The 26,871-nt window shown below is 49.2% G+C and overlaps 2 protein-coding genes across 3 annotated transcripts in view; one reads left to right on the forward strand and one right to left on the reverse strand.

The window, feature by feature from the left end:
- Positions 1–563: 563 nt before the first annotated feature.
- LOC142249975 (uncharacterized) lies at positions 564–21,997 on the reverse strand. The gene is made up of 2 exons (XM_075322023.1): positions 21,486–21,997; positions 564–1,916 (listed from the first exon to the last, which is right to left on the reverse strand). The coding sequence occupies exon 2, from the start codon at positions 1,913–1,915 to the stop codon at positions 1,010–1,012; it is 906 nt and encodes a 301-aa protein (XP_075178138.1). The 5' UTR covers position 1,916; positions 21,486–21,997; the 3' UTR covers positions 564–1,009.
- The window catches only part of RNF2 (ring finger protein 2), a 28,768-nt gene continuing 23,529 nt past the window's right edge, over positions 21,633–26,871 (forward strand). For both annotated transcript variants that reach the window (XM_075322021.1, XM_075322022.1), the window contains exons 1-3: positions 21,633–21,715; positions 26,182–26,273; positions 26,353–26,513. In XM_075322021.1, the coding sequence (XP_075178136.1) occupies positions 26,187–26,273; positions 26,353–26,513 (248 nt within the window). In that variant the 5' untranslated portion in view covers positions 21,633–21,715; positions 26,182–26,186. The remainder of the gene's footprint in view (positions 21,716–26,181; positions 26,274–26,352; positions 26,514–26,871) is intronic.

Raw genomic sequence — 26,871 nt, forward strand, 5'->3', positions numbered from 1 at the left:
GCTTACCGACTCCACAGCCCTGATAACAGCAGTGGTCAGCAGGGAAGCCGATCTCTGCTGTTAAGAGGCAGAGGGCAGCTATATAATGTAGCCCGCATCTGCTTTCTGTAGTGGCCTATGTTTCTGAGCTCACTCCAAAGTCCTTGACATACTTCATGACAGATATATCAATCATGGTGCGTTAATGGGAAAGTGTACGGCACCAAAGAAAGTTTCTTGCACAGAGAGACTCCCAGGAGCACTGTTGTTCAGGGACAACTCAGAAAAGCTTGTTGATCTCCGATACCTTTCATTTTCAGAAGGAGTGGGGGCCCCAGAGGTCAGACTCTCACTGGTTATACAGTAATGACATTTGTAAAAGTCTGGGAAAACTCTGTTAGTATGCATTTCAGTACAGAGCAAAAATGACTGCAAATAAAAGGGCAATATCCTGTGGCACGTATAATGTCAATCAGGAAAAAAATGGTTTGGCCATTAATATTTTGTTATCTACTATGCCATCGTTAGACTTACAGGGGTATATCCAACATATTGGGAAACTGAGGAATGCAATTAGAAACATGTTAAAAAGAAAAATATTAGAGTTTATTAGATTCTTCCTTAGTTATAGGCCAATATTTCACTCCAGATTGAACCATCGACAGTGACAATACAATAAAAATTATATTAAAAAAATTCCAACAAGTATATACATATTTGTATTAACAAAAAAAAAAAAGAAGATGCAACTGCGACCTGGCGAGAATTCAACGTACATTGGTCCGGTGTTGGACTATTAAGAATGCTGCCCAGATCTGGATTGTCAGCTGTTCGGCATTTTATGCTTGCTCCAGGAGGTTTACATTGGAGGCAGCACTGCACTTATAGCTCCTATTATACTGATATTTCTTATTCTTTGCCATATACTATAGTCCTCTTTATCCATATGTATGTATGTTGTGCAGTGACAGCCGACTTCCAATATAGTATGAACATTTTGGTCTTCAAACTGGTAGCTCCAAAATTCCCTCTAGATCATATAAAATATTGGATGTTGTCTTTCTAATTGCCTGCAGATAACCCTCCTGGATTTTGGGGGTATGGGTGCAATCCATACCTGAGGTGTATTTGATGTGCAAACATGTGGTGACTCCTGGTTAAGGTTATTTTCAGACGTCCTACTGCTTATGAGTGTGCCACGTATTGCTTCTTCGACTACATGACATTGTATACCCAGTGATTTATTTGATTTGGATATATTAGCCAATACTTTCTTGTTTTTTGTGCCAAATAAAGGATCCGTTTGTGTGGACTTATGAACTTGACCTGGAAAAAATTCAGTCATAGTACCAATGGATCGAGTAGGACACATGCGGGTACCCTTTCTTAAGCATCCTCTGCTACGAGACTCTCGAGAAGAGTGGTGAATCGGTAATTCTATAACGGTCACCGCAGGTTCTTCTAATAAGCTTTCTTCAGAATCAACGTCAATCTCATTGGAAGGAGAAGCGATGGACACAGATATTGTATTAGGACACGAAAGAGATGGTGATCGAGCGTATAAATGATCAAAGCGATCAATGCCTGCAAAGCTGCTCATTGGTCTCTCACCTTTCTTGACACTTTTGGATCTCGTGGTTTTGTTGACCCATGACTCTGATGGAAATACAGTTGGGAGCGCATTTTTTTTCAAACATCGAGTTGTTCCTCTGACTTCGTAACAGTCAAAACTAAAGTGTTTGGAGCAGATACGAAAGGCACCTTTTGCACTAATGAAAATTTTTTGGCACATGGCATCGAAGTCTCCGAAATCTTGCTGTGTCTTCATCAGCCATCTTTTAATTATATTTATGTCCTTCGGAAAGGAATGCAGAACTAAATCAGGATCTTTAATCTTCCAGGAGCTGTTACATCCATTCACAATGCACGACGGCATGCTGTTAAGGAAGAAAATAAGTGTTAGTATCCTGAATCACAAAGGAACAGCAATATGGACGGCAATTTAAACCCAGTTTAAAAAAATATTATTTTTATTAGGATTGGATAAAGAGTGAGATAAGTAAAGTCTGGATGATTTTACGCTGTAATATAAGATGGGGTCAGGAATTTCATATGTACGTACTTTTAGATGCCTCTCCTTCCTCTGCCCTCATGTTTCCATGAGTAAAGACCGAGTTTCAGTTCGAAACATGTAGGAAAAGCGCTCACATATTAATATTTTTTCTATAGTAGTGGGATTGATGTTTTATTCAATTCTACAAATAAAAATGTTTACTATTTCATTATGCAACAAACAGCTGTGTATCCCCATCTTTCCCTCATTTTCTCACCTCAACCCTATGTTTTTCTGTTGCGAAGTCACCACCTCTAATATATGCTATGAATGGTTATAGGTTGTATTCCAATGAGATTTTATTTCAATAAAAAGATGGCTGATATGAAAAAAAAAAACAAAAACAAAAAAAGAGAGAAAAAAGGTCTTATGGAAGACAGAAAATGAGAAGCTGAGGCAAAGAGTACAATGATGGGAATTAACTACTTGACACCAGACATTTGAGCTCAATGAGGGGAGTTATAAATGTGATCAGACATCTAAAATGTATTTTCTACATATCTATTTTTACAACCAAAGCACTTTTGTAATTATCTTTATTACACAATACCCTACATTTCTCAATATCAAGCCAATCCCTAAATGTGTGTTTTGTTTTTATTTTACTTCACTTCCTGTAATATTTTGTTTGAGAGGAGTCAGGAGGCTGGAGCTGCACTCACTTCCTGCAGTGTCTCCTACCGGAACAGTACATCACCAGGGTGCGGCGTTGCAGTTACTTACTAGTTTCTTGCATCTTCGCCCCCTTGTGAAGACATCCTGGGATCAATATTGATAGATGCTGTGGGATAGGAGTGCAAGTAGTGCCATCACATCGCTTCCCGACAACGTCTTCTTTCACAGAAGCAACGGTGGCAGAGGAGTAAGATCAGATATAGAAGCAGTGACATCAGTACAGCCCCACAGCTTCTAGCACAACACTCAAACGAATTGTAATCAGGGGACTGTGCTAGTGTCACTCACACATCTTCTAAAACCGCCACTTGTCGAAATGTGTCAACATGATGCTACCATCACCTGTTGATATGCACATACATTTTCCGCACCCGCGATAAAAAAAACGCGGCAATCCGCACCCGAAAACCGCATGCGGTTTGACCGCGGTATTGCCGCGTGCGGGTTGCTACATGTGTTTTAATGCATTCAATGCAATAAAGCACATTGAAGAAAAAAAAAAAAAAAGTAATTTCCTTCTGAGATAGATAGACAGAGAGAAGAATAGATAGAGGGATAGATACCGTAGATAGAGTCCCTGTGAGCACACGCTGCATTTCTCCCGAGCGGTAGTGAGTTCACATTACCGGCCGTGGGAAATGACCTGTGGTTACCTCCGCTGTCTCGCTGCGAGGCTGCATTCAGCAGTGTCAGCGTCAGTCGCGGCTGGATGCAAGCATCGCAGGACGTGGATTACGTCGGAGCTTTGTTTTGGGAAAGGTTAATAAAGGGGTGAAAGAGGAGGCTTTTTTGTGTTTTATTTAAAATAAAGGATTTTTAAGTGTGTGTTTATTCACTTTACTTACGGGTTGATCATGTCAGCTGTCACATAGACGCTGCCATGATCAAGCCTGGACTTAAGCCCGCTACACACGCTTCAATATATCTCACAATCCGTCGTTGGGGTCAAGTTGTAAGTGACGCACATTCGGCATCGTTTGTGAGGTATCTGCGTGTGACATCTACGTGCGATCAGGATTGAACGCAAAACCGTTGATCGCAAACACATCGTATCTTTGTCTAGAATTGAGCGTTTTGTTGCACGAACCTAGTCAATTGTAACGTGTGACATCCCTCATACGATTTTGGTGTCTGATGCTATGTGCGCAGGTGTGCGCTCTGCACCGCAGCTTAAAAAAGGTCCGCTTCAGAGCGCAGCTGAAAAGCTGCATTCTGAAGCACCTTACAATGTCTGTCATTCACTAATCTCTGTCAGTCGGTCACTATCTCTGTCCCTCTCTCTCTGTCCATGTCAGTCTATCCCTCTCTCTCATATACTCACCGATCCCCGGCGCTGCACGGCGTTCACACTGCTCCGGCGGCTTTTACTGTTTTGAAAAAGCCGGCCGCCCATTAAACAATCTCGTATTCCCTGCTATCCCCGCCCACCGGTGCCTATGATTGGTTACAGTGAGACACGCCCCCACGCTGAGTGACAGGTGTCACACTGCACCCAATCACAGCAGCCGGTGGGCGTGTCTATACTGTGTAGTGAAATAAATAAATAATTATAAAAACGGCGTGCGGTCCCCCGAATTTTAAAACCAGCCAGATAAAGCCATACGGCTGAAGGCTGGTATTCTCAGGATGGGGAGCTCCACGTTATGGGGAGCCCCCCAGCCTAACAATATCAGCCAACAGCCGCCCAGAATTGCCGCATACATTAGATGCGACAGTTCTGGGACTGTACCCGGCTCTTCCCGATTTGCCCTGGTGCGTTGGCAAATCGGGGTAATAAGGAGTTATTGGCAGCCCATAGCTGCCAATAAGTCCTAGATTAATCATGTCAGGCGTCTCCCCGAGATTCCTTCCATGATTAATCTGTAAATTACAGTAAATAAACACACCCACCCGAAAAAATCATTTATTAGAAATAAAAAAACACAAACATATACCCTGGTTAACCACTTTAATCAGCCCCAAAAAGCCCTCCATGTCCGGCGTAATCCAGGATGCTCCAGCGTCGCTTCCAGCGCTGCTGCATGGAGGTGACTGGAGCTGCAGAATACACCGCCGCTCCTGTCACCTCCACGCAGCAAGTGCAGACAGCGCGATCAGCTGAGCTGTCACTGAGGTTACCCGCTGTCACTGGATCCAGCGGTGGATCCAGCGGTGGCCACGGGTAACCTCAGTGACAGCTCAGCTGATCGCGCTACTCACCTCAGTTGCTGCGTGGAGGTGAGAGGAGCGGCGGTGAGTAGCGCGATCAGCTGAGCTGTCACTGAGGTTACCCGCGGCCACCGCTGCATCCACCGCTGGATCCAGTGACAGCGGGTAACCTCAGTGACAGCTCAGCTGATTGCGCGGCTGTCTTCAGTTGCTGTGTGGAAGTGACAGGAGCAGCTGTGTCTGCTGCTCCGGTCACCTCCATGCAGCAGCGCTGGAAGCGACGCTGGACCATCCTGGATTCCGCCAGACATGGAGGGCTTTTCGGGCTTATTAAAGTGGTGAACCAGGGAATGTGTTTGTGTTTTTTATTTCTAATAAAGGATTTTTTCGGGTGTGTGTGTTTATTTACTGTAATTTACAGATTAATCATGGAAGGTGTCTCATAGACGCCTGACATGATTAATCTAGGACTTATTGGCAGCTATCGGCTGCCAATAACTCCTTATTACCCCGATTTGCCAACGCACCAGGGCAAATCGGGAAGAGGCGGGTACAGTCCCAGAACTGTCGCATATAATGTATGCGGCAATTCTGGGCGGCTGTTGGCTGATATTGTTAGGCTGGGGGGCTCCCAATAACGTGGGGCTCCCCATCCTGAGAATACCAGCCTTCAGCCGTATGGCTTTATCTGGCTGGTTTTAAAATTGGGGGGACCGCACGCCGTTTTTTTTAATTATTTAATTATTTATTTCACTACACAGTATAGACACGCCCACCGGCTGCTGTGATTGGGTGCAGTGTGACACCTGTCACTCAGCGTGGGGGCGTGTCTCACTGTAACCAATCATAGGCGCCGGTGGGCGGGGAAAGCAGGGAATACGAGATTGTTTAATGGGCGGCCGGCTTTTTCAAAATAGTAAAAGCCGCCGGAGCAGTGTGAATGCCGTGCAGCGCCGGGGATCGGTAAGTATATGAGAGAGGGCTGCTCAATTCAGTTACTCAGGAGTTTAGCGGTCACTGGTGAGCCGCAGCATGACCATGAAGTCGGGTAAAGTTCACCCGAGTTCATTCTGACAGTGCGGCTCTGTCTGTGTCTGCTGTCAGCGGCCATGTAGCAGAGCCGAATGGCAGATGACATAGTAAAAACGCATCCCTACACATTACACACGCTTGTCAAGTCAATAAATAAAAAAAAAAAATAAAAAAAAAAAAAGGTGCCCAATGCATACGTCACAGAACACATGATCTAAAGGATCACACATAAAATTGATCAATTTAACATAGACTACTAACGCTCGTGTGACAGCAAATGAACGACCTACGTACGATCTCATAAGATCCCGTATGCAACCTGGGCGTGTCACATCGCAAATGCGATTGTACAACTAATTGCAACGTGTAAAGCAGGCTTTAGTGGCGGCGATCCGCCGCCATTACTCCTTATTACCCTGACTGCCACCGCATCACGGCATCTGGAAGAGCTGGGGACACTCCGGGACTGCCGCATAATGGATGCGACAGTCCCGGGGCAGCTGCGGGCTGATTCTCGTCTGCGGGAGGCGGGGAGGGGGCATTAACCCTGCCCCTCACCCTCCCCAGCCTGAGAATACCGGGCGGCCGCTGTGTGCTTACCTCGGCTGGACGGTAAAAATACAGCGAAGACCACGTGTTTTTTTTTCTATTTGTCCGTTTGCTTTCTATGTGTATTCTATATGTCTGTGTGTGAGTGTGATGTGTGTGTATTATTCTATGTCTGTGATATGTGTGTGTGTGTGTGTGTGTGTGTGTGTGTGTGTGTGTGTGTGTGTGTGTTGTGTGTGTTTATCCTCTGCTCAGCTTCCTCTTCCTGTCATAATGACATCACTTCCCTGCAAACCGCAGGGCAGCGATGAACATTACCGCAGGTAAACCGTGAAATACTGGAGGGAATAACGCAGGAAAACGCAAAGAACCGCACAGAATTTGCTGCCTGCGTTATTCCCTGCGGGATTTCACGATTACATTGCAGTCAATGGAGTGAAATACCGCAAAACATGCAGCTGTCAAAATCGGCATAGTGCGCACAGCATTTTTTTTCCCATAGGTTTTGCTGGTGAATCACTGCAGAGATGTTATGAACATAACATGCAGCGAAACATGCAGCAAAACCGCAGGAAATCCGCGGCAAAAACCGGCAAGTGCGCACAGGGCCTAATAAAGGATTCCAATGATTTCATGAAAATCCAGCAGTAGTTTTTTCACTGTGAATTACATACCCATGTTTAGCCTTTGAAAATAATAAAACGCAATAAAGATAACTTAAACATGAGTGAAGAAAGCCATATTGTATATTTGTTTCATAAGTTTTATAACGTTTGTTGAAAGGATAGCGACCATTTACAGCTGTACCAATAGTTTCTACAGCAGTTTTTCCATTGATATTTTATTAATCCCTTACCGATATATGACATTTGCATCATATGCCAGCTACCACACTCTGATGCGGGCTCGCAAACTGAGCCTGCATCTTCCCTGGCAAATGCATGTGATATTCAGCCATCATCTGCCTCTCCCAGCTGTTAAATGCCACTGTCAATCATTGTCAGGGATATTTACTGCACGATGTAGGCATTTTTTTTGTTTAAATAGCGGTACAAGTATTGATCCAATAAAACAAAATTTTCCAAACATATATATTCAAACAATATAGGCATTTGCAGAAAGTATGTACATATATGCTGAAATATACACCTCTCCAAGCCATTCCATAAAAAACAAAGTTTCAACCTAAGAGGCATTAATCTCCAGCTTCCCTTGTGATCCACTCAACTTCTCCATGTGGTACCATGCTGAATCTTTAAAAGGTGTGACTATGTGAAGCATCTCATCTGCAGTACAATATGTCTCAATGAATGACTTCCAAATTTTGAAATATTTAGATATCCGCTTTTTTTTTTTTTCAGCTTCTCACCTCTCCAAGTGTAATAAATGTTTCGATTATTCTAAGAATTTGTTAAGTGAAGGAGTAGTAGGATCCATCCAGTGGTTAATAATGACATTTTTGTGTACTCACCGTAAAATGTCTTCCTTGGAGCCTTTCATTGGGGGACACAGACAGTGGGTATTATGGTGTCTCCAGGGAGGCTTGACACGATTTGCAAAAGTGTTAGCTAGTTTCCTGCCTAGCTAGGGTATATGCTGTGGGGGGAGGAGCTGAGTTTGGTGTAAAAGCAGTAGGAGAAGGACAACCAAAACCACAAGGGCGGGAGCTGTGTCCCCCAATGAAAGGCTCCAAGGAAGACATTTTACGGTGAGTACACAAAAATGTCATTTCCTTTCTCGGCTTTTCATTGGGGGACACAGACAGTGGGACGTCCCAAAGCAGTCCCTGGGTGGGAACTGAACTATTAACAGTGTATAACATCAGACTAAGAGCTGACTAACAACTGCAACTGCAGTGAACACATATCAACACGGTCAACAAATCGAGCAGTGGCCACTTATAAATGGGCCACTGCCGCCTGAAGGACTGGTCTTCCAAGAGCAGCATCCGCAGAGGCATGCATATGCACTCTGTAGAATTTTGTAAACATGTGCACACTGGACCAGGTAGCGGCCTTGCAAAGTTGGGCCGCCGAAGCCTGATGGCGGATAGCCCAGGAGGCACCCACTGCTCGTGTAGAGTGGGCCTGCACAGATTGAGGGGGAACGACACCTCGTGCTTTGTAAGTTTCACAGATGGCAGTCCTGATCCATCGAGAAATCGTGGATTTGGAAGCCCAGTCGCCCTTTTTGTGTCCTTCTGAGAGGACGAAAAGGGCATCGGACTTGCGCAACGGCGCTGTTCTGGAGATGTAGATCCGCAGAGCCGTGACAAGAGCGAGAGTGTGAAGGGCTTTCTCAAAAGGAGTGGATCGGGGCCGGGCAGAATGACGGCAACACAATATCCTCGTTCAGGTGGAAAGAGGATACGACCTTCGGAAGGAAGGCGGGGGAAGGCCGAAGGACCACCTTATCATGATGGAATATCAGGTAAGGTGAGCGACAGGACAGAGCTGCCAGTTCGGACACTCGCCTGATAGAGGTAATAGCGACTAAAAAGGCAACTTTCCAAGAAAGTCGTTGAAGAGAGATTTTGCTCAAGGGTTCGAAAGGAGGAAGCTGAATAGCTCCGAGAACCAAATTCAGATCCCAGGGATCTAAGAGTTGACGATAAGGGGGGACCAAATGCGCCACCCCTTGAAGAAAGGTACGGACCTAAGGGCGAGAAGCCAGCTGCTTCTGGAAAAAAAAATGACAAGGTAGAAACTTGTCCTTTAAGGGTATTGAGAGCAAGACCCGAGTCCAGACCATCTTGCAAAAAGGCAAGAACATTAGGGATTGAAAAGGTAAGGGGCGACCGATTATGACGGTCACACCAGGACAGATAGGTCTTCCAGGTCCTGTGATAAATGCTGGCGGAGGAAGGCTTGCGAGCATTAAGCATGGTATGAACTACCCTGGAAGAAAGACGCGATTTGGCTAGAATCAAGGATTCAAGCGCCACGCCGTCAAATGCAGCTGTGCTGTATTCTGGTGGAATATTGGACCTTGCGACAGAAGATCCGGGCGGTCGGGAAGACGCCAGGGAGTGTCGCCGATAAGATGGAGGAGCTCTGGAAACCAGGCTCTTCTGGACCAGTCCGGGGCTACGAGGATCACCGGGATTCCCTCCGCTTTGATTTTCTTGATTACTCTCGGAATGAGAGGGAACGGAAGTAAAACATATGGCAGGCGAAACTGCGACCACGGGAGGACTAGAGCGTCTGAGCGGAGCGCTAGCGGGTCTCTCGACCGGGATACGAAGGGATGTACTTTGGCGCTTAGCCGAGACGCCATGAGGTCCACATCTGGGAGCCCCCAACGAAGAGTGATCTGATGGAACACCTCGTCGTGGAGGGACCATTCCCCTGCTGCTAGACCTTGCCTGCTGAGAAAGTCTGCGGCCCAGTTGTCTATCCCCGGAATATGGACAGCTGAAATAATGGGAATGTGCATCTCTGCCCAAAGAAGAATCCTGGAGACTTCTTTCATCGCTGCCCTGCTGCGAGTTCCTCCCTGACGGTTGACGTAAGCCACAGCCGTGGCATTGTCTGACTGGATCCGAAGCGGGAGGCCCAGAAGAAGGGGTTGAAAGGTTTGAAGGGCCAAAAATATGGCCCTGATCTCCAGAACGTTGATATGAAGGGATCGCTCGGGGTGAGACCAGCGTCCGTGAGCAGTGTGGTGGAGAAACACCGCCCCCCCAGCCTAACAGGCTGGCATCTGTTGTGACTACGTGCCAGTGGACAGGGCGGAAGGACTTTCCCTGAGATAGGGATGAGACCTGAGTCCACCTGATGAGGGAGCTGAGCGCAGTCCGAGATAAGCGGACTGACCGGTCTAGAGGCTGGATTCTTGTCCCAAGAGGACAGAAGATCCAGTTGTAGAGGGCGCAAATGGAATTGAGCAAACGACACGGCTTCCATGACTGCTACCATCTTGCCTAACACTCTCATCCCACTCCGGAGGGATGTGTAATGGCGGGAGCGGAGGGATTGGGCGGCCCGGATCAGGGAAGACCTCTTGTCTTCTGGAAGAAAAACCCCAGGCCTGAACCGTGTCTATCAGCATACCTAAAAAGGTGATGCGCTGATGAGGAATGAAGGATGACTTGTTGAAGTTGAGAAGCCACCCTAGCCATTTGTTTTTGCCATTTGGGTTTTGCACTGCAAAGCTGAGTTTTTGACCAAAGTTCTGCAACAAAAAGGCTGCAGTTTGAACTGCATAGTGCGGACAAGAAACCCAAATTACCATAGACTTTGCTTGAAAAGCAGAACACAACCATTTTGGCATTAAACGCTGCAGTTGAAAAAGCAGCAAAAAAGCAGGTAAAAAGCAGGTAAAAAGCAACATGCGGACATAGCCTAATAAGTAGGTCGTCCAAATAGGAAACGACCAGGACGCCTCTGGAGTGTAAAATGGACATGACGGCTGCCATGACCTTTGTGAAGACCCGAGGCGCAGTAGCCAGTCCAAAGGGAAGGGCCCTGAATTGGAAATGACGGTGTCCTATGGCAAAACAAAGGAACCGTTGACGCGATACACATATGGGAATGTGTAAATAAGCATCTTGAATGTCTATGGAAGCTAGGAATTCTCCCGGTTCCATAGCAGCTAGTACTGCTCTCAAGGACTCCATTCGGAAGGTCCGAATCCGTACGGATCTGTTTAGCCTTTTGAGGTCCAGGATAGGACGGACAGAGCCATCTTTTTTGGGGACGACAAAGAGGTTTGAATAGAAACCTTTGCTGCGCTGTTCCAGGGGCACTGGAATGATAACGTTTGCTTTTTGCACAGAGGCTATGGCCTGACATAAGGCCTGGCTTTGCGTTGTGGACTTTGGAAGCCGAGAACGCAGAAACCTGTTGGCCGGTAGGGAATGGAAATCGATCTTGTAACCTGAGGTGACAATTTCGCGAACCCAAGCATCGTGAGTATGGTCTAGCCAGATATCCCGAAAAAGCAGAAGCCGCCCTCCAACAGGAGTCGGCTCTGAGGGGTACCCGGCGTCATGCTGAAGGGGCCTTCGCGGGGCGAGGTCCCTTGGGTTTAGATTGCCTGGAGTGGGAACGCCAGGAAAAGTCCCTTGAGGGACCAGATCCCCGATCTGAGTGTTGCGACGACCCCTGTGATGGTTTTTGGGGGGGCGGGCCGAAAGGACTGCCTGCGCCAAGAAGACTTTTTAAAATTTTTGGATACAGGTCGCTTTTGTGGTAGAATGGTACTTTTACCACCCGTCATCTCAGATATAAGCTTGTCCAGGGATTCTCCAAACAGACGAAGACCCTGGAAGGGGAGTGTGGACAGGGATTTCTTGGAGGCACTGTCCGCGTTCCATATCTTTAGCCACAGGACTCTATGCGCAAAAACAGCGTTGGCTGCCGTTAGGGCTGACAAACTAGCTGCATCTAAGGCGCCGTGAAGCAAGTAATTAGAGCCTAGAGAGAACAAATCAAGGATCTCAAGAGCCTCTGAAGGAATATTGCAAGAGCGAAGCAACTTGCGCAAGTTCCCACTCCACACACTCATAGCTCTCGCCACCCATGTCAAGGCAAACGGGGCGCAGAGAGGAGCCTGAAGCCTGGAAAATAGATTTGACCACAGCATCAACTGCACGGTCGGACGAGTCCTTGAGAGAGGCGGTGTCTGAGACAGACATAACCGTGTGTTTAGCCAGCCTGGATACTGGCGGATCCACAACGCGGGGTACTGACCAGAGCTTAACCAGTTCCGATGGAAAGGGTTAAGCGAATGAAGAGGAGGATTTTTTATTAAACCTCCTATCAGGGTGATCCCACCGTTTAGATATGATTTGCTGAAAAATCGGATCCTGGGCAAAGGACTTAGGAGGCTTCTTGGCCCGCTTGATTGCCGACTGAGAAGTCGGGTCCGAAGGCTGATCAGAAATCGACAGAGTGATTGACAGCCGAAATTAATGTGTCTTCCATATGTCTAGACTCAGAAGGGACATCTGAACCAGAGTCAAAGTCTCGGGAATCGTGACTACTAAAGGTCACGGAACCTGAGTCAGACTGATCATCGTCCGAGTCGGACGAGACGTAACGGTCGCAATGGCGCCTTTTGGAGACAGCCTTTTTACGTACTGGGAACGAGACACCAGACGAAGGCGGGCTCCCCTGGGGGAGCTGAGCCGGGGGGAAGGCTGTGAGAGCCTGTGGAAGGCTGGGATATCTGAGCGGCCAGGTCATCTAACCTCTTTAGATATTAGAAGAGCCCAGGCAGGAGTAACGTCATCAAACTGGGGTACTGCCTGGATAGTGGCCGCAGCCAAATCCACAGACTGCACGACCTCCTGGTCCGGCAGCGGAGGCTGTTGTGACACGGTAGTAGGGGCATCGCAGCCCCGGCATAGTGGATAGCTTCGGCCATTAGAAAACGAGCGTCCACAGGTGGTACAAGCATAGTACAGGTCCGTAGAGGATGCCTGGGAAGCTTTATCACCCTTGCGGTTCCGCATGTCAGCAACAGTTCCACAATAAGTACAGTGAGCCTCTAGCAGTATTATAAAGGGACTGCTGTGGGTGAGGAGCTGCTAGCAGTATTATAAATGACTGCTATGCAGAGCCGGTGTATACCGAGTAAAGTAGCACACCCTGTCAAACAGTCGGTATATACCTGCAGACACAGTCAGTATATACCACTAAAAGCTGATATACACCGCCAGCCAGCAGACACACACCGCTAGAAAGACAGGGATATACCACTGAGCAGAGCGGTATATAGTGCTGCAGAATCGCAGAGTCAAGGAGGCGATCTCACCCGTGTCTGCTCCCCACATGTAATGGCGTCCAGTGTTCTCTGGCAGCATGGAGGGGAGAGACGGCCCACTTGAGGGAGCAGCTTCTATATAGCAGTGGAGGGGGCGTTGCTAGAATGCAGGCCGACGCCGGGAGCTAAATTAATGATGCTTCCCTGGGATCACGGCCTGCATCGCCCCACCGGCGCCTTTCCAGGCGGCGGTTTGGATGCAGGGGACAGATGACTCGTCGTCTCCCTACCTGCTCCTGGCTCCGTCTGAAGACGCGTCGGTCCTGGGATGCGGGGATCTCGGGGACGCATCTTCGGGTCAAGGCTGAAGCAGGTCCTCGGCTCTGCTAGCCCTCTGGAGCTACCTTGGTGTGAGGTGCTTCCAGAGAGCCTGGAGGGGTACGCAGACCCGACCACTTGGGCGCGAGGGAACACTGACGGCTTGTGCATGCCAGGTTTCCGTACACGGGGGGAACGGGGGTGGCAAGGCACCCTGGTATTGCCCCTATCCAAAATAGAATGAATAAGAAAAGAAAAACAAAATAAAAAGTAAAAATAAGCTGGCCTGAGGCACCTCTGGTGGAGCTCAGTCCAGACATGTCAGCCTCCCTGCTGACACTAGGAAAAAACTGAGCTAGTTTCCTGCCTAGCTAGGGTATATGCTGTGGGGGTAGGAGCTAACACTTTTGCAAATCTAGTGTCAAGCCTCCCTGGAGACACCATAATATCCACTGTCTGTGTCCCCCAATGAAAAGGCGAGAAAGGAAGCCTTTTTCAGAAAAGCAACACCACATGGAGGAGACGAGGTGGAAAAACGCCAGCTACTCGTCCTCTCGTTATTTTCCAACCAATAATGAAACAGAATCAACGTATGCGTTAGCGTGAGCTTAAGGGACCAGTTAGTTTCATCACATTTAGTAATCACCTCCCAAAATTCTGTTGACTGGGCAAATCGGTAGAGGGAGTTTTGCATTTCAGCATCGAGTGATCCTGTCTGGTTAAAGAGGGGTAGCTGGAAGGTCGAAAGCATAGATGGCTCTATACATGATTTTAGATTTAGTCTCCCTCCATTGTTCATTAAGAACATGTTTTCGTATGACATTCCACCCATCCCTTATTTTAGTCCCAATGTCCAGGTCGTTAAGTTGTTTTCCCATTGCTTAAAAAATGTCTGGGTGTATGTCTAGCAAATCCTCTCTCATTACAGTATACAAGGACGAAATCGAGGCAGAGGGTGCATATCGTGGCAGAAGATTATCGACATTATTACGCCCTAATTCCTAACGTCTTTTAGAACATTTAGGAAGGAATGTTTTATTTGCTCATATTGAATAGCTTGGCTGGGGCTAAGTCCGTATTTGTCGATTATGTCTTCCCTCCTCAACCATCTTGACTCTAAGTTATGCAAGAGATGACCAATGTTTTGGATCCTTCATTACCAGAATAGTTTATTCTCATTACCTTGTCTAAACTTAGGGTTGTTCCATATTGGAAGATACTTTGAAATTCTAAAAGACAATTTATATTTTTTCATTAATATCCTACAGGATGCAATAGTATATTTAAATGGAGAGGAACATTTTAACTGAGGGGGTAACTTAGATTGGCTACAATGAAGTACAGCCTTTAAAAACCATGGTGACGGGAAGTATTTTTCTAGCAAGATTGCGGAGTGACGACTTGAGTTATGGAGGTAGGCTCATTTTATGTACCCATTAGAGCCACCATTACACAATTGCGGGGAGCTAATGGGTTGACATTACAGCCGGAGGTCTTCTTAAAGGGAACCAATCACCAGGATTTTCGTATATAACCTAAAGCCAGTGCTTGTCCTTGCCTTTCGTCTTGAAAAACTCCTCAATCTGAGCTCTCAGGTCCCATACTCTTTTAAGCACCTTTCCAAGGCTGAGCCATCTCACAGCTGTATGGTAGCCTATGTCACTATGTTCACTTTCATGCTCCTCCAACAGTGCAACAAATTGTCTGATTCAGTGCTCTTGCCCTGATGAAATTAACTGTCTTAGTTACAACATCAACAACATGGCTGATTTTTAGCACCGACTTGCACAGCGCTTCCTGATGAATAATGCAATGCAAAAATATCAATTTCTGTTCTGGGTTTATTTCATTCACTTTATCTTGCATCCGCTTCAAAAGTCCGACATTTTTCCCTGTCAGATTTGGACAGCCATCGGTTGTAACGCTTACTAATTTGTTCCATTTTAGTCCCAGTTTGTCCATGGATGCATTCACTTCGGTGAACAAATCACTCCCTATCGTGGTACCTTTCATTGATCGCATAGCTGCCAGCTCTTCAATCATCTCAAAGTTTTTTGTTATTCCATGTAGAAAGATAAGTAACTGGGCTGTATCACGGACATCACAACTCTCATCCAGAGCCTGGGAAAAAAAAATAAAATTATCCACTTTGTTTTGCAGCTGAAGCTCCAAATCCCCTGCGATGTCTTCGACCCGTCTTGTGACGGTTCGCCTGGAGAGGGGCACATTTGCAAACGCTTCTTTTTTCTCAGGACAAATTAGCGCTGCAGAGTCCACCAAACATTCTTTGACAAACTCCCCATCAGAGAATGGCTTACTGTTTCTTGCAATTTTGTGGGATATTACAAAGCTTGTCCTGACGGCTGCATCCCTGGAAGAGTGGAGCTTTGTAAAAAATCCTTGCTGCCTTTGCAGTTTTGCTAGCAAATCTGCAGATGCCCGTGACCGCTCTCTCTCCGTCAGGTTTTTGTATTTCTCTGCGTGTTTAGTCTCGTAATGGCGATTCAAATTGTCATCTTTAAACACAGCTATCTGCTCTCCACATACTAAGCACACAGCTTTACCTTTGGCTTCAGTAAATAAATATTTAGAAGTCCATTCCTTGTTAAAAACTCTGCATTCTCCATCAATCTTTCTTTTTTTAACGTTACAGATATTTAAGGGCTAACAGCTAACCTTGGCTAATAGAGTAATACACAGCAAGCTGTTTCCATATAATACTATAGCCCAGCAGAAGTATGCTGCCCCAAGAAGAGAGCACAGACAGCAACAATAAAGAAACGCGAGTATAATCAGATCTGGGTATGACTTGTATATAACCACCCTGTATCCACACTTACTAGATGCGCTCTACATACTTATGTGCTCATTAAACCACTTCAAAAGGAGCCTTAGTAAAAGACATCTTCTCAGTTACCAGCCCCGATCACTCACCACAATTGATAAAAAGTAGTAGTTGTAGTTATTAAACGTAATGTTCAGAGTGTTGCTGACACTGAGCTTATCCTGCAGAAGATGGCCTCTGGCTTGAAGTGGTGTAGAGAAAATGTGGGTGAAGCTGGGTCCCACCTTGACGTATGTACAGGGACTGCACTTAGTGGGGTTATGGCAGCAATAGACGGGAGCAGGACAACGTATAACGCGCAGCCGGGCTCTGTAATATCCGACAGTCTACCTGGCAACGGTGTGTCTGGACGTGCTTGCTCTGCCTGTCACCGGTGTATCTGGACGTGCTTGCTCTGCCTGTCACCGGTGTATCTGGACGTGCTTGCTCTGCCTGTCACCGGTGTATCTGGGCGTGCTTGCTCTGCCTGTCACCGGTGTATCTGGGCGTGCTTGCTCTGCCTGTCACCGGTGTATCTGGACGTGCTTGCTCTGCCTGTCACCGGTGTATCTGGACGTGCTGTCTGTCACCGGTGTATCTGGACGTGCTGTCTGTCACCGGTGTATCTGGACGTGCTTGCTCTGCCTGTCACAGGTGTATCTGGACGTGCTGTCTGTCACCAGTGTATCTGGACGTGCTTGCTCTGCCTGTCACCGGTGTGTCTGGACGTGCTTGCTCTGCCTGTCACCGGTGTGTCTGGACGTGCTTGCTCTGCCTGTCACCGGTGTGTCTGGACGTGCTTGCTCTGCCTGTCACCGGTGTGTCTGGACGTGCTTGCTCTGCCTGTCACCGGTGTATCTGGACGTGCTTGCTCTGCCTGTCACCGGTGTATATGGACGTGCTTGCTCTGCCTGTCACCGGTGTATATGGACGTGCTTGCTCTGCCTGTCACCGGTGTATCTGGACGTGCTTGCTCTGCCTGTCACCGGTGTATCTGGACGTGCTTGCTCTGCCTGTCACCGGTGTATCTGGACGTGCTTGCTCTGCCTGTCACAGGTGTATCTGGACGTGCTTGCTCTGCCTGTCACCGGTGTATCTGGACGTGCTTGCTCTGCCTGTCACAGGTGTATCTGGACGTGCTTGCTCTGCCTGTCACAGGTGTATCTGGACGTGCTTGCTCTGCCTGTCACAGGTGTATCTGGACGTGCTTGCTCTGCCTGTCACCGGTGTATCTGGACGTGCTTTCTCTGCCTGTCACAGGTGTATCTGGACGTGCTTGCTCTGCCTGTCACCGGTGTATCTGGACGTGCTGTCTGTCACCGGTGTATCTGGACGTGCTTGCTCTGCCTGTCACCGGTGTATCTGGACGTGCTTGCTCTGCCTGTCACCGATTTATCTGGACGTGCTTGCTCTGCCTGTCACAGGTGTATCTGGACGTGCTTGCTCTGCCTGTCACCGATTTATCTGGACGTGCTTGCTCTGTCTGTCACCGGTGTATCTGGACGTGCTTGCTCTGCCTGTCACCGGTGTATCTGGACGTGCTTGCTCTGCCTGTCACCGATTTATCTGGACGTGCTTGCTCTGCCTGTCACCGATTTATCTGGACGTGCTTGCTCTGCCTGTCACAGGTGTATCTGGACGTGCTTGCTCTGCCTGTCACAGGTGTATCTGGACGTGCTTGCTCTGCCTGTCACCGGTGTATCTGGACGTGCTTGCTCTGCCTGTCACAGGTGTATCTGGACGTGCTTGCTCTGCCTGTCACCGGTGTATCTGGACGTGCTTGCTCTGCCTGTCACCGATTTATCTGGACGTGCTTGCTCTGCCTGTCACCGATTTATCTGGACGTGCTTGCTCTGCCTGTCACAGGTGTATCTGGACGTGCTTGCTCTGCCTGTCACAGGTGTATCTGGACGTGCTTGCTCTGCCTGTCACCGGTGTATCTGGACGTGCTTGCTCTGCCTGTCACAGGTGTATCTGGACGTGCTTGCTCTGCCTGTCACCGATTTATCTGTCACAAATCCCTAAACATTCTCTGGATTCGGGCAATAACTACATAGCAGGCAGGAAGGACTTATTACTGCAGCCCTCAGTCTCTGAGGTCACGGATCTCTGCAGATACTGCTACACAGCAGGTATATGGGGTCCAGCTGCAGCATCTCCCTCATACCAATGGGAGTGTGAATAGGCCCTGTAATGGCGACGCAATAATGCCCTGTAATGACGTTGCAGGGAGCGGGGGAGGGAGCACATAGTGCCCCACCACCTGCAGCGTCTCCCTCGCGCTGATACGAGCGCGCTCATGCTCTGTAATGACGCTGAAGGGGGCGGGGGAGGGAGCACATAGTACCTCCCCACCTGCAGCATCTCCCTCGCGCTGATAGGAGCGCACTCATGCTCTGTAATGACGCTGCAGGGGGCGGGAGCACATAGTACCTCCCCACCTGCAGCATCTCCCTCGTGCTGATAGGAGCGCACTCATGCTCTGTAATGACGCTGCAGGGGGCGGGGGAGGGAGCACATAGTACCTCCCCACCTGCAGCATCTCCCTCGCGCTGATAGGAGCGCGATCATGACCTGTAATGACGTTGCGGGGGAGGGAGCACATAGTACCTCCCCACCTGCAGCGTCTCCCTCGCGCTGATACGAGCGCGATCATGCCCTGTAATGACGCTGCAGGGGGCGGGGGTGTGAGCGCGTGGTTCCCGATGTAACTGCTGAAAAGCTCGTAACTGAGAGTGGTAATGGAGTTACATCGGGTACCACACGCTCCCTCCCGAGCCACGCCTCCAACTCTGAGTATGACGGGCGGGCCGGTCACAGAGGGTAGGCGGGCCGGATGTGGCCCGCGGGCCGCCCATTGCCCAGGTCTGTTATAATATATGGAGGACTATGGAGCCTACCCTATACATGGACTATGGGGGCGCATTATAAAACATGAAGGACTATGTGGTGCAGTATATGAAGTACTATGGGGTGCAGCATAATATATGAAGTAATATGGGGTTCATTCTAATATATGGAGAACTATGGAGTGAATTATAATACATGGATAACTATGGTAATTCCATAATAATAATTGGAGGGCTACTTATACATGGAGGACTATGGGGTGAATTTTAATATATGGAGGACTATGGGAAATGCATTATAATACATGGAGGACTATGGAGCTGCATTCTAATATATGAAGGGTTATATAGGTCCCTTTATACTATATGGAAGGCTATGCGAGGGCCATTACTGTATTTGGAGAACTATATACGAGGGGGGACAAAGATACAATCAGGGGATGGGAACGTTTTGTGCTGAGGGAAAAGGGCTCTTTCCCATGCTCTGCTGTACATCTCTCAGCACCCAGCTTTCCCATGCTCTGCTATACTTCTCTCAGCACCCAGCTTTCCCATGCTCTGCTATACTTCTCTCAGCACCCAGCTTTCCCATGCTCTGCTATACTTCTCTCAGCACCCAGCTTTCCCATGCTCTGCTGTACATCTCTCAGCACCCAGCTTTCCCATGCTCTGCTATACTTCTCTCAGCACCAAGCTTTCCAATGCTCTGCTGTACATCTCTCAGCACCCAGCTTTCCCATGCTCTGCTATACTTCTCTCAGCACCCAGCTTTCCCATGCTCTGCTATACTTCTCTCAGCACCCAGCTTTCCCATGCTCTGCTGTACATCTCTCAGCACCCAGCTTTCCCATGCTCTGCTATACTTCTCTCAGCACCCAGCTTTCCCATGCTCTGCTATACTTCTCTCAGCACCCAGCTTTCCCATGCTCTGCTATACTTCTCTCAGCACCCAGCTTTCCCATGCTCTGCTATACTTCTCTCAGCACCCAGCTTTCCCATGCTCTGCTATACTTCTCTCAGCACCCAGCTTTCCCATGCTCTGCTATACATCTCTCAGCACCCAGCTTTCCCATGCTCTGCTATACTTCTCTCAGCACCCAGCTTTCCCATGCTCTGCTATACTTCTCTCAGCACCCAGCTTTCCCATGCTCTGCTATACTTCTCTCAGCACCCAGCTTTCCCATGCTCTGCTGTACATCTCTCAGCACCCAGCTTTCCCATGCTCTGCTATACTTCTCTCAGCACCCAGCTTTCCCATGCTCTGCTATACTTCTCTCAGCACCCAGCTTTCCCATGCTCTGCTATACTTCTCTCAGCACCCAGCTTTCCCATGCTCTGCTATACTTCTCTCAGCACCCAGCTTTCCCATGCTCTGCTATACATCTCTCAGCACCCAGCTTTCCCATGCTCTGCTATACTTCTCTCAGCACCCAGCTTTCCCATGCTCTGCTGTACATCTCTCAGCACCCAGCTTTCCCATGCTCTGCTATACTTCTCTCAGCACCCAGCTTTCCCATGCTCTGATATGAGAAAGCTGGGTGCTGAGGGAAAGATGTATAGCAGATCCAACAACAGGAAGATGAAAAATCGACCGCAAACAGCTGCTATGCCAAACAATTTCTTTTTTATTCAAGCGTTCTTTTCATCAGTATGAAACCGATGAAAAGAACGCTTGAATAAAAAAGAAATTGTTTGGCATAGCAGCTGTTTGCGGTCGATTTTTCATCTTCCTGTTGTTGGATCTCCTAGCTGCTCAATACCGACCAGCACGCTGCGCCTGCAAACCAGCGCTACATGGCAGTCATCAGCACGTGAGCCACTGAACTTGGAGGTAATCTGAGGGCAGGCGGTGCAGGACTTGTTCACTTGTTGCTACAGTAAAGATGTATAGCAGAGCATGGGGAAGCTGGGTGCCGAGGACAAGATGGATATCAGAACATAGGAAAGCTGGGTGCTGATCGAGGGATTTCAGATCATGGGAAACCTGGGTGCTGAGGGTAAGAGCCAAGTGTCAGCATCATTATCCTGTACCCCGAGTGTCAGTGTCATTATCCTATACCCCAAGTGTCGGTGTACGTGGGGAGGGGAGATCCAAACTTTGCACCGGGGCCCATCAAACTCTAGTTACGCCACTATATGTATGTACAGTATATATATATGCACACGCACTGTCAGCTATAGAGCCTGTACATACACGCTGCTATATTCCGTGCACAGTGCTAAATACCCGGCACTGATAAGCCGCCATCCGTCTATGTCCCTGTGCACACTGCCGGTGTACCGCACTCACCTCCTGACATGTCCCTGCTCCTCCGTGTGTGGCGGCCGCTGCCTTGTGTCGTCGCCTCTTCCCGTCCTTCCCTTTCCGCCTCCTCCTCCCCTCCCCTCACTGTGTGCGGCATCTTCCCGAGCTCCATTGCGGATGCTGCTGGGCCCGCGCCATATTGTATCGGTGCTTCTCTGGCAGGCAGCTCTCCGCCCGTCCTCCGCCTCGGCTGCAGACCTCTCCGGCAGAGCGCAGTGAGTACGGCTCCCTCCTCAAGTGCGCCATGTTGTCTGCGGCTCTCGGTGCGGGGATCAGTGCGGCGCTGTGTGCTGTGCAGGGGATGCCATTGTCTGCGGAGGTGGGCGCTGTGCCCACTGCTGTCTACAGACCTGCGGCCCCATAGCACAGGCGCACAGCTCGGGGGTCTGTACAGTGTGTCAGCTCCGACTCTGTACTTTGGTGAGAGGAGCTGAGCCCGGCTGTGGCCGGTACACCGAGGAGTGCCGGCAGTGATGGAGCCGGGCTGTGTCCTCACAGCAGCTGCACCACTGGTGTATCCCGTACAGTCAGCGGAGACACTGTGACCAGAGACCTGAATGGGGTAAAAGCTGTAGTGGCCCCATATTACATCTGTAGGCCCGCAGAATGGGGGGGGGGGATCTGTGTCAGGGATCTGCTGGAGAAACCACAAGTGGGTTTTCCCCCATTGTGGAATAAATTTATATGTATATATTAAAAAAAAAAAAGCGTCTGGAAAATGCCAATAAGAAAAATGTACAAAAAAGCCCCACCGGAGGTCCAAACCATTAGAAATTTACTAAGGAAATGATGAAAAACACTAAAAAAAAAGAGGCTTTAGGAAAAACTTTGCAATGTCGTACAGACAAAGGCGGCGTATGGAAAAGTAAGGCTGCTTTCACACATCCGGTTTGAGCTCTGCGGCTCAATCCGGCTGTGAAGCCTATGCAACGGATGCGGTGAAAACACCGCATCCTTTGCATAAGTTTTTTACATGCGGCCGGTCCGGTTTTTGCCGCTTGCGGCATGCTACTGAGCATGCGCAGAGGCAAAAACCGCATGCGGCGGCCGGATGCGGTTTTTGCCGCATCGTGCCGCATCCGGCATCCATAGGGATGCATTGGGAAAAGCGCCGCATCGGCTGGATGCGGCGCAATGCGGTTTTTTTTGCCGGAGCAAAAAACGTGCCAGGGAACGTTCCATCCGGCCGCCGCATCGGCTAAATCTGCCGCATGCGGCAAAAACCGGACCGAACGCAAGCCCATGCGGCACAATGCGGCACTAATTAAAGTCTATGCAGGAAAAACGCAACCGGCAGCAAAAAAAACGGTTGCGGTTTTCCTGCAAAGTGCCGGATTGTGCCGCATTGCAAAAGCCGGATGTGTGAAAGCAGCTTAAGGCATCATACTGAGGGAGGCAGTGGTGCATGGAGGAGGAAGGCACCGTACTGAGGGAGGCAGTGGTGCATGGAGGAGGAAGGCACCGTACTGAGGGAGGCAGTGGTGTATGGAGGGGTAGTGTATGTGTCGCGGGCGGAGGAGGGGACGCTGCGGCTGCTGCTACTGCTCGGTGGTGGCTCAAGCGGTGGGCCGTATCCCGGGTTCTCGGGCGGCGTTCCTCGCCCGTGAGTGAAAGGGGGTGGTGTGGTTTGGGGATATTGTCCGTGACGCCACCCACGGTTGTGGTGAGGTTGTTACCCCACCGCTGCTCTGGACGGGGATCCCGGGAGCGACGACAGGGAGCAGCTTAGTTGTTGTTCTTCCCCTCCGTGGGTAGGGGGGTTGGTTGTCCCGGGGCCCGGTGAGGGAGGAACGGCAGGCGGGTTACGGGGCCTGGTGAGGTGCAGGGTCGCGGGGGCAGCGCTGTGCCGCACGGCACGGTGGTACTCACTCAGCCAGTAATTCACACAGAGTCTCTGGTCAAACAAACGGCTGGATGGACGGGTCCCACAGGCAGCTGCGGTTGTTCTCCTCCCGGCAGGTTGATGGTGACTGCCTTTCCCTGCACCTGTGTTGTGTTTACGTTCCAATGGCTTCCCACCGGTAACCCGCTCCCCAGCTTGGATGGATGCTGAGGGAGCCAGTTTTGCCCGCAGCCTCTGGCCCTGGGAACTGTAGCCTTGGCGGTGACTGTGTTTCCCTCTACGGTGTGAGCTGTTGCCTTCAATCAGGTCTTGGCTGCTGGGAAACCCCGGAGGTTCCCTTCGCTAACGGATTTGACCGGTTTTACGGCGACTCCTAGCCTGGTCGGGGTCCGTAGGCCCTGCCGAATGGTGCTGGCTTCTCTTCACTCCCCGATCCGGTACCGGCGGGCCACCGCCCGTCCCCGGTCCGTACGGTTCACTCTAATCAGCCTCTCCTGCAGACGGTCACCACCGTCTGCCAACCTTGCTGGGTGCCCGGGCCACACACCCGGACACGGTCAGTCCCCTCTCCTACAACTTCACTCTCTCTAACTCAACTCTAAACTGATCCCTTTTCCCGCCTCCAGGACTGTGAACTCCTCGGTGGGCGGGACCAACTGCCTGGCCCACCCCCTGGTGTGGACATCAGCCCCTGGAGGAAGGCAACAAGGATTTGTGTTTGACTTCGGTGTGCCTAGCCGGGGTGTGTTGGTGTAGTACCTGTGACGACCTGGCTTGTCCAGGGCGCCACATTCCCCCTTAGTAAAATGCAGACCATCCGCGGGCTGCCCGTCCATCACCGGTTTTATTTTCACAACTGAAAAAGAGTAAAAACGGTAAAACATGTAAAAACATTATAAACAGTTTCAACGGTACGGCTTCCGCTCTTCTCCCACCCAAACAACCTGGCCCTGATGCTGCTCCTAAGAAGCGGGCAACACCCCTTGACCCCAGTCCAGCACCAAGTTGCCCGAGCGGGTTCTGTCTCTTTCAGGGGACCCGCGTCCAAGGGGACCCCTGAACCCCCGGAGGATTGCCACCGGTTACGGTAGTGGCGGGCCTGGGCCATCCCTTTCCTCCAGGCCCATCCTCCCAAATCAGCCTCTCCGGAGGCGGTAACTGTGTCAAGCCAAAACACATTTTTATTTACATTCCACTAAGTTTGTGGTTGCTCTGCAAGTTCTCGGGCTTGTCCGTAAGCAGTTCTTTACGCAATGGTTGCAGATAGTCCCTACGAGGACAACAGTTGCCGGTAACGGCCGGTTTAATCACGGTTCAATCAGGTAAACTTCTTCGGTTGATTAATCTTCACTTATCATTCAAAACTTTCAACTTGTTAACAACAACGGTGCTGATGGTCCCAACAGGGACAACTTTTTGGCGGGGGAACCGCCGACTTCACTTCAGATCCAGCTCACTGACCGGGGTAGAGGGCTGAGCGGGCGCTTGAAGCCCCTGGCCTACTCTCAGCTGGACACCCAGGGTGTACCATCCCCTCTCCCCACAATGTCGGGTGTAATTGACGAGGTCACCGGGGAGCAGATTGCGGCTGGGTTGGTCTTCCGGTAGGCGATCATTCACATGTCTCCGGGCCACGAAAACTTCGGCCTCCAGGCCCGGTTCATAAATTAAGCCATACCCCCTTCGGGTATCAAATCGCCGGACCTGTCCCTCGTATCTCAGGCCCGGCACCCGGAAGGTGGCTCTTCGAAGGCGCTCCTTTTCTTCAATGGTGCGGGCCACCAGCTCCGCCTTCCTTCTTTCCCTCTCGGCAATCTCCAGGCCCAGCGGTGTCTGCTCCCTGTCCCAATACGGGGCTGCTGCGAGCCCCTGCGCATGGGTCGGGCCCCGTGAGACCTCCTGGACGCTGCCCACCACTGGCAATCTGGGTGGAAGGTCCCGCGGTGACTTGGCCTGAGGTGCTGCCTTGCAGCGGCGACCTGGCGCAACCTCAGCCGAGGTGTGGGGAACCTGAGAGAAAAGGTTTTAGTTCAAGCAATCGCTCAATCATTGAAAACATGCTGCCTCACCGAGTGGCTGGATCGTCAATTGCTTCTTTCCCAGCACGTCTCTTCAAGATGGAATCAATTTTAGGGCTTCTGGCGGCAATAACCAATTTCCTCACTTTTCCAATCAGATTTCCAGCATGTCCCTCTTGCAGACTATCTTATTGCCAGCTGCAGCGTGTGCACAACACAGCGCATGTGATGAATATGAAAGTGTTTTGAAGCAGCTTCAACAAGATCATCTAATCCTAAAGTATAATTTTGCTGTTCTTCTGTTGTAATATTTGTTAGTTCCTCAGTTACATGAGCAGCGCTGTGGCTCCATCTCACACATACTGAATCCTAAATTTTCTTTTACCTGTTGTTCATTACTCTCATTCATCAGTTTAATTGTACTTATGTTTGAAGCATTGTCCATTATTTTGGTAATCTGCTTTTGCTATTAAAAACATTATCTATGAGCTCAGAAACCTTTCAGGTGATGCGGTTTTTTAAAAAGCTGATCTGCTTTTGCAGCTGAAAAACGTATCCTCAAAAAACGCTGCAAAAACGCTGTGTGTGAATGTAGCCTTAGATCATGAATAGAACAGCCATTTATAGGACATTTCATAACTTTCGTAAATTCCTATGAAAAAATATTCAGCACATTCTGCATTGAACTACTGTCCCCAATTTATTATATATTTTAGGAGTCGGTCCATTTTATACCGACTCCGACTCCACCAAAATGAACACCGACTCCACAGCCCTGCATGCTTCACACTAACACTATTGTGTCCTTTTCTCCTTTCAGTAACCATGTCTCAGGCTGTCCAAACCAACGGTGCTCAACCTCTGAGCAAAACCTGGGAGCTGAGCCTCTACGAGCTGCAGAGGACACCGCAGGTAGTGTCAGGACCCAGAGCTGTCAGGAGCGGCTCTATGGCTCCGGCTTCGGTTTAATCAGGCTTGTGTCTTTTAACAGGAAGCGATTACAGATGGCTTAGAAATCGTAGTGTCACCGAGAAGCCTGCACAGCGAGCTGATGTGCCCCATCTGCCTGGACATGCTGAAGAACACCATGACCACCAAGGAATGTCTGCACCGCTTCTGTGCCGACTGCATCATCACCGCCCTCAGGAGCGGGTACGTAATGACTACCACAGCGCATGTGCCACACGTATTAGATTTTGTTTTTATTTATATTCTGTTCCTGTAAATATATAAAGAGGATCTTTAACCCCATGATGACCAAGCCTGAAAGGGACAAATATATATATTTTTATCTCGCCTATTTTCAGCATTTTATTTTTTTTTTTTATTCTTCACTGACTAGTTTCTGATTACATAGAAAAACCTGCTGACAGATTCCCTTTAAAGACCATGGAGATTTTAATTTTTGACTTTCATTTATCCTTCCAGTTTCAAAAGCCATCATTTTGTTTCTATCGGCTTGGCCATATGAGGGCTATCTTTGTGCAGGACAAGCTGTAGCTTTTATTGA

This window comes from Anomaloglossus baeobatrachus, chromosome 8, assembly GCF_048569485.1.
Source record: "Anomaloglossus baeobatrachus isolate aAnoBae1 chromosome 8, aAnoBae1.hap1, whole genome shotgun sequence".
NCBI classification, from domain to species: domain Eukaryota; kingdom Metazoa; phylum Chordata; class Amphibia; order Anura; family Aromobatidae; genus Anomaloglossus; species Anomaloglossus baeobatrachus.

Coding starts and splice junctions, on each gene's coding strand:
- LOC142249975 (XM_075322023.1), bottom strand. CDS start 1,915: ATGCCGTCGTGCATTGTGAATGGATGTAACAGCTCCTGGAAGATTAAA.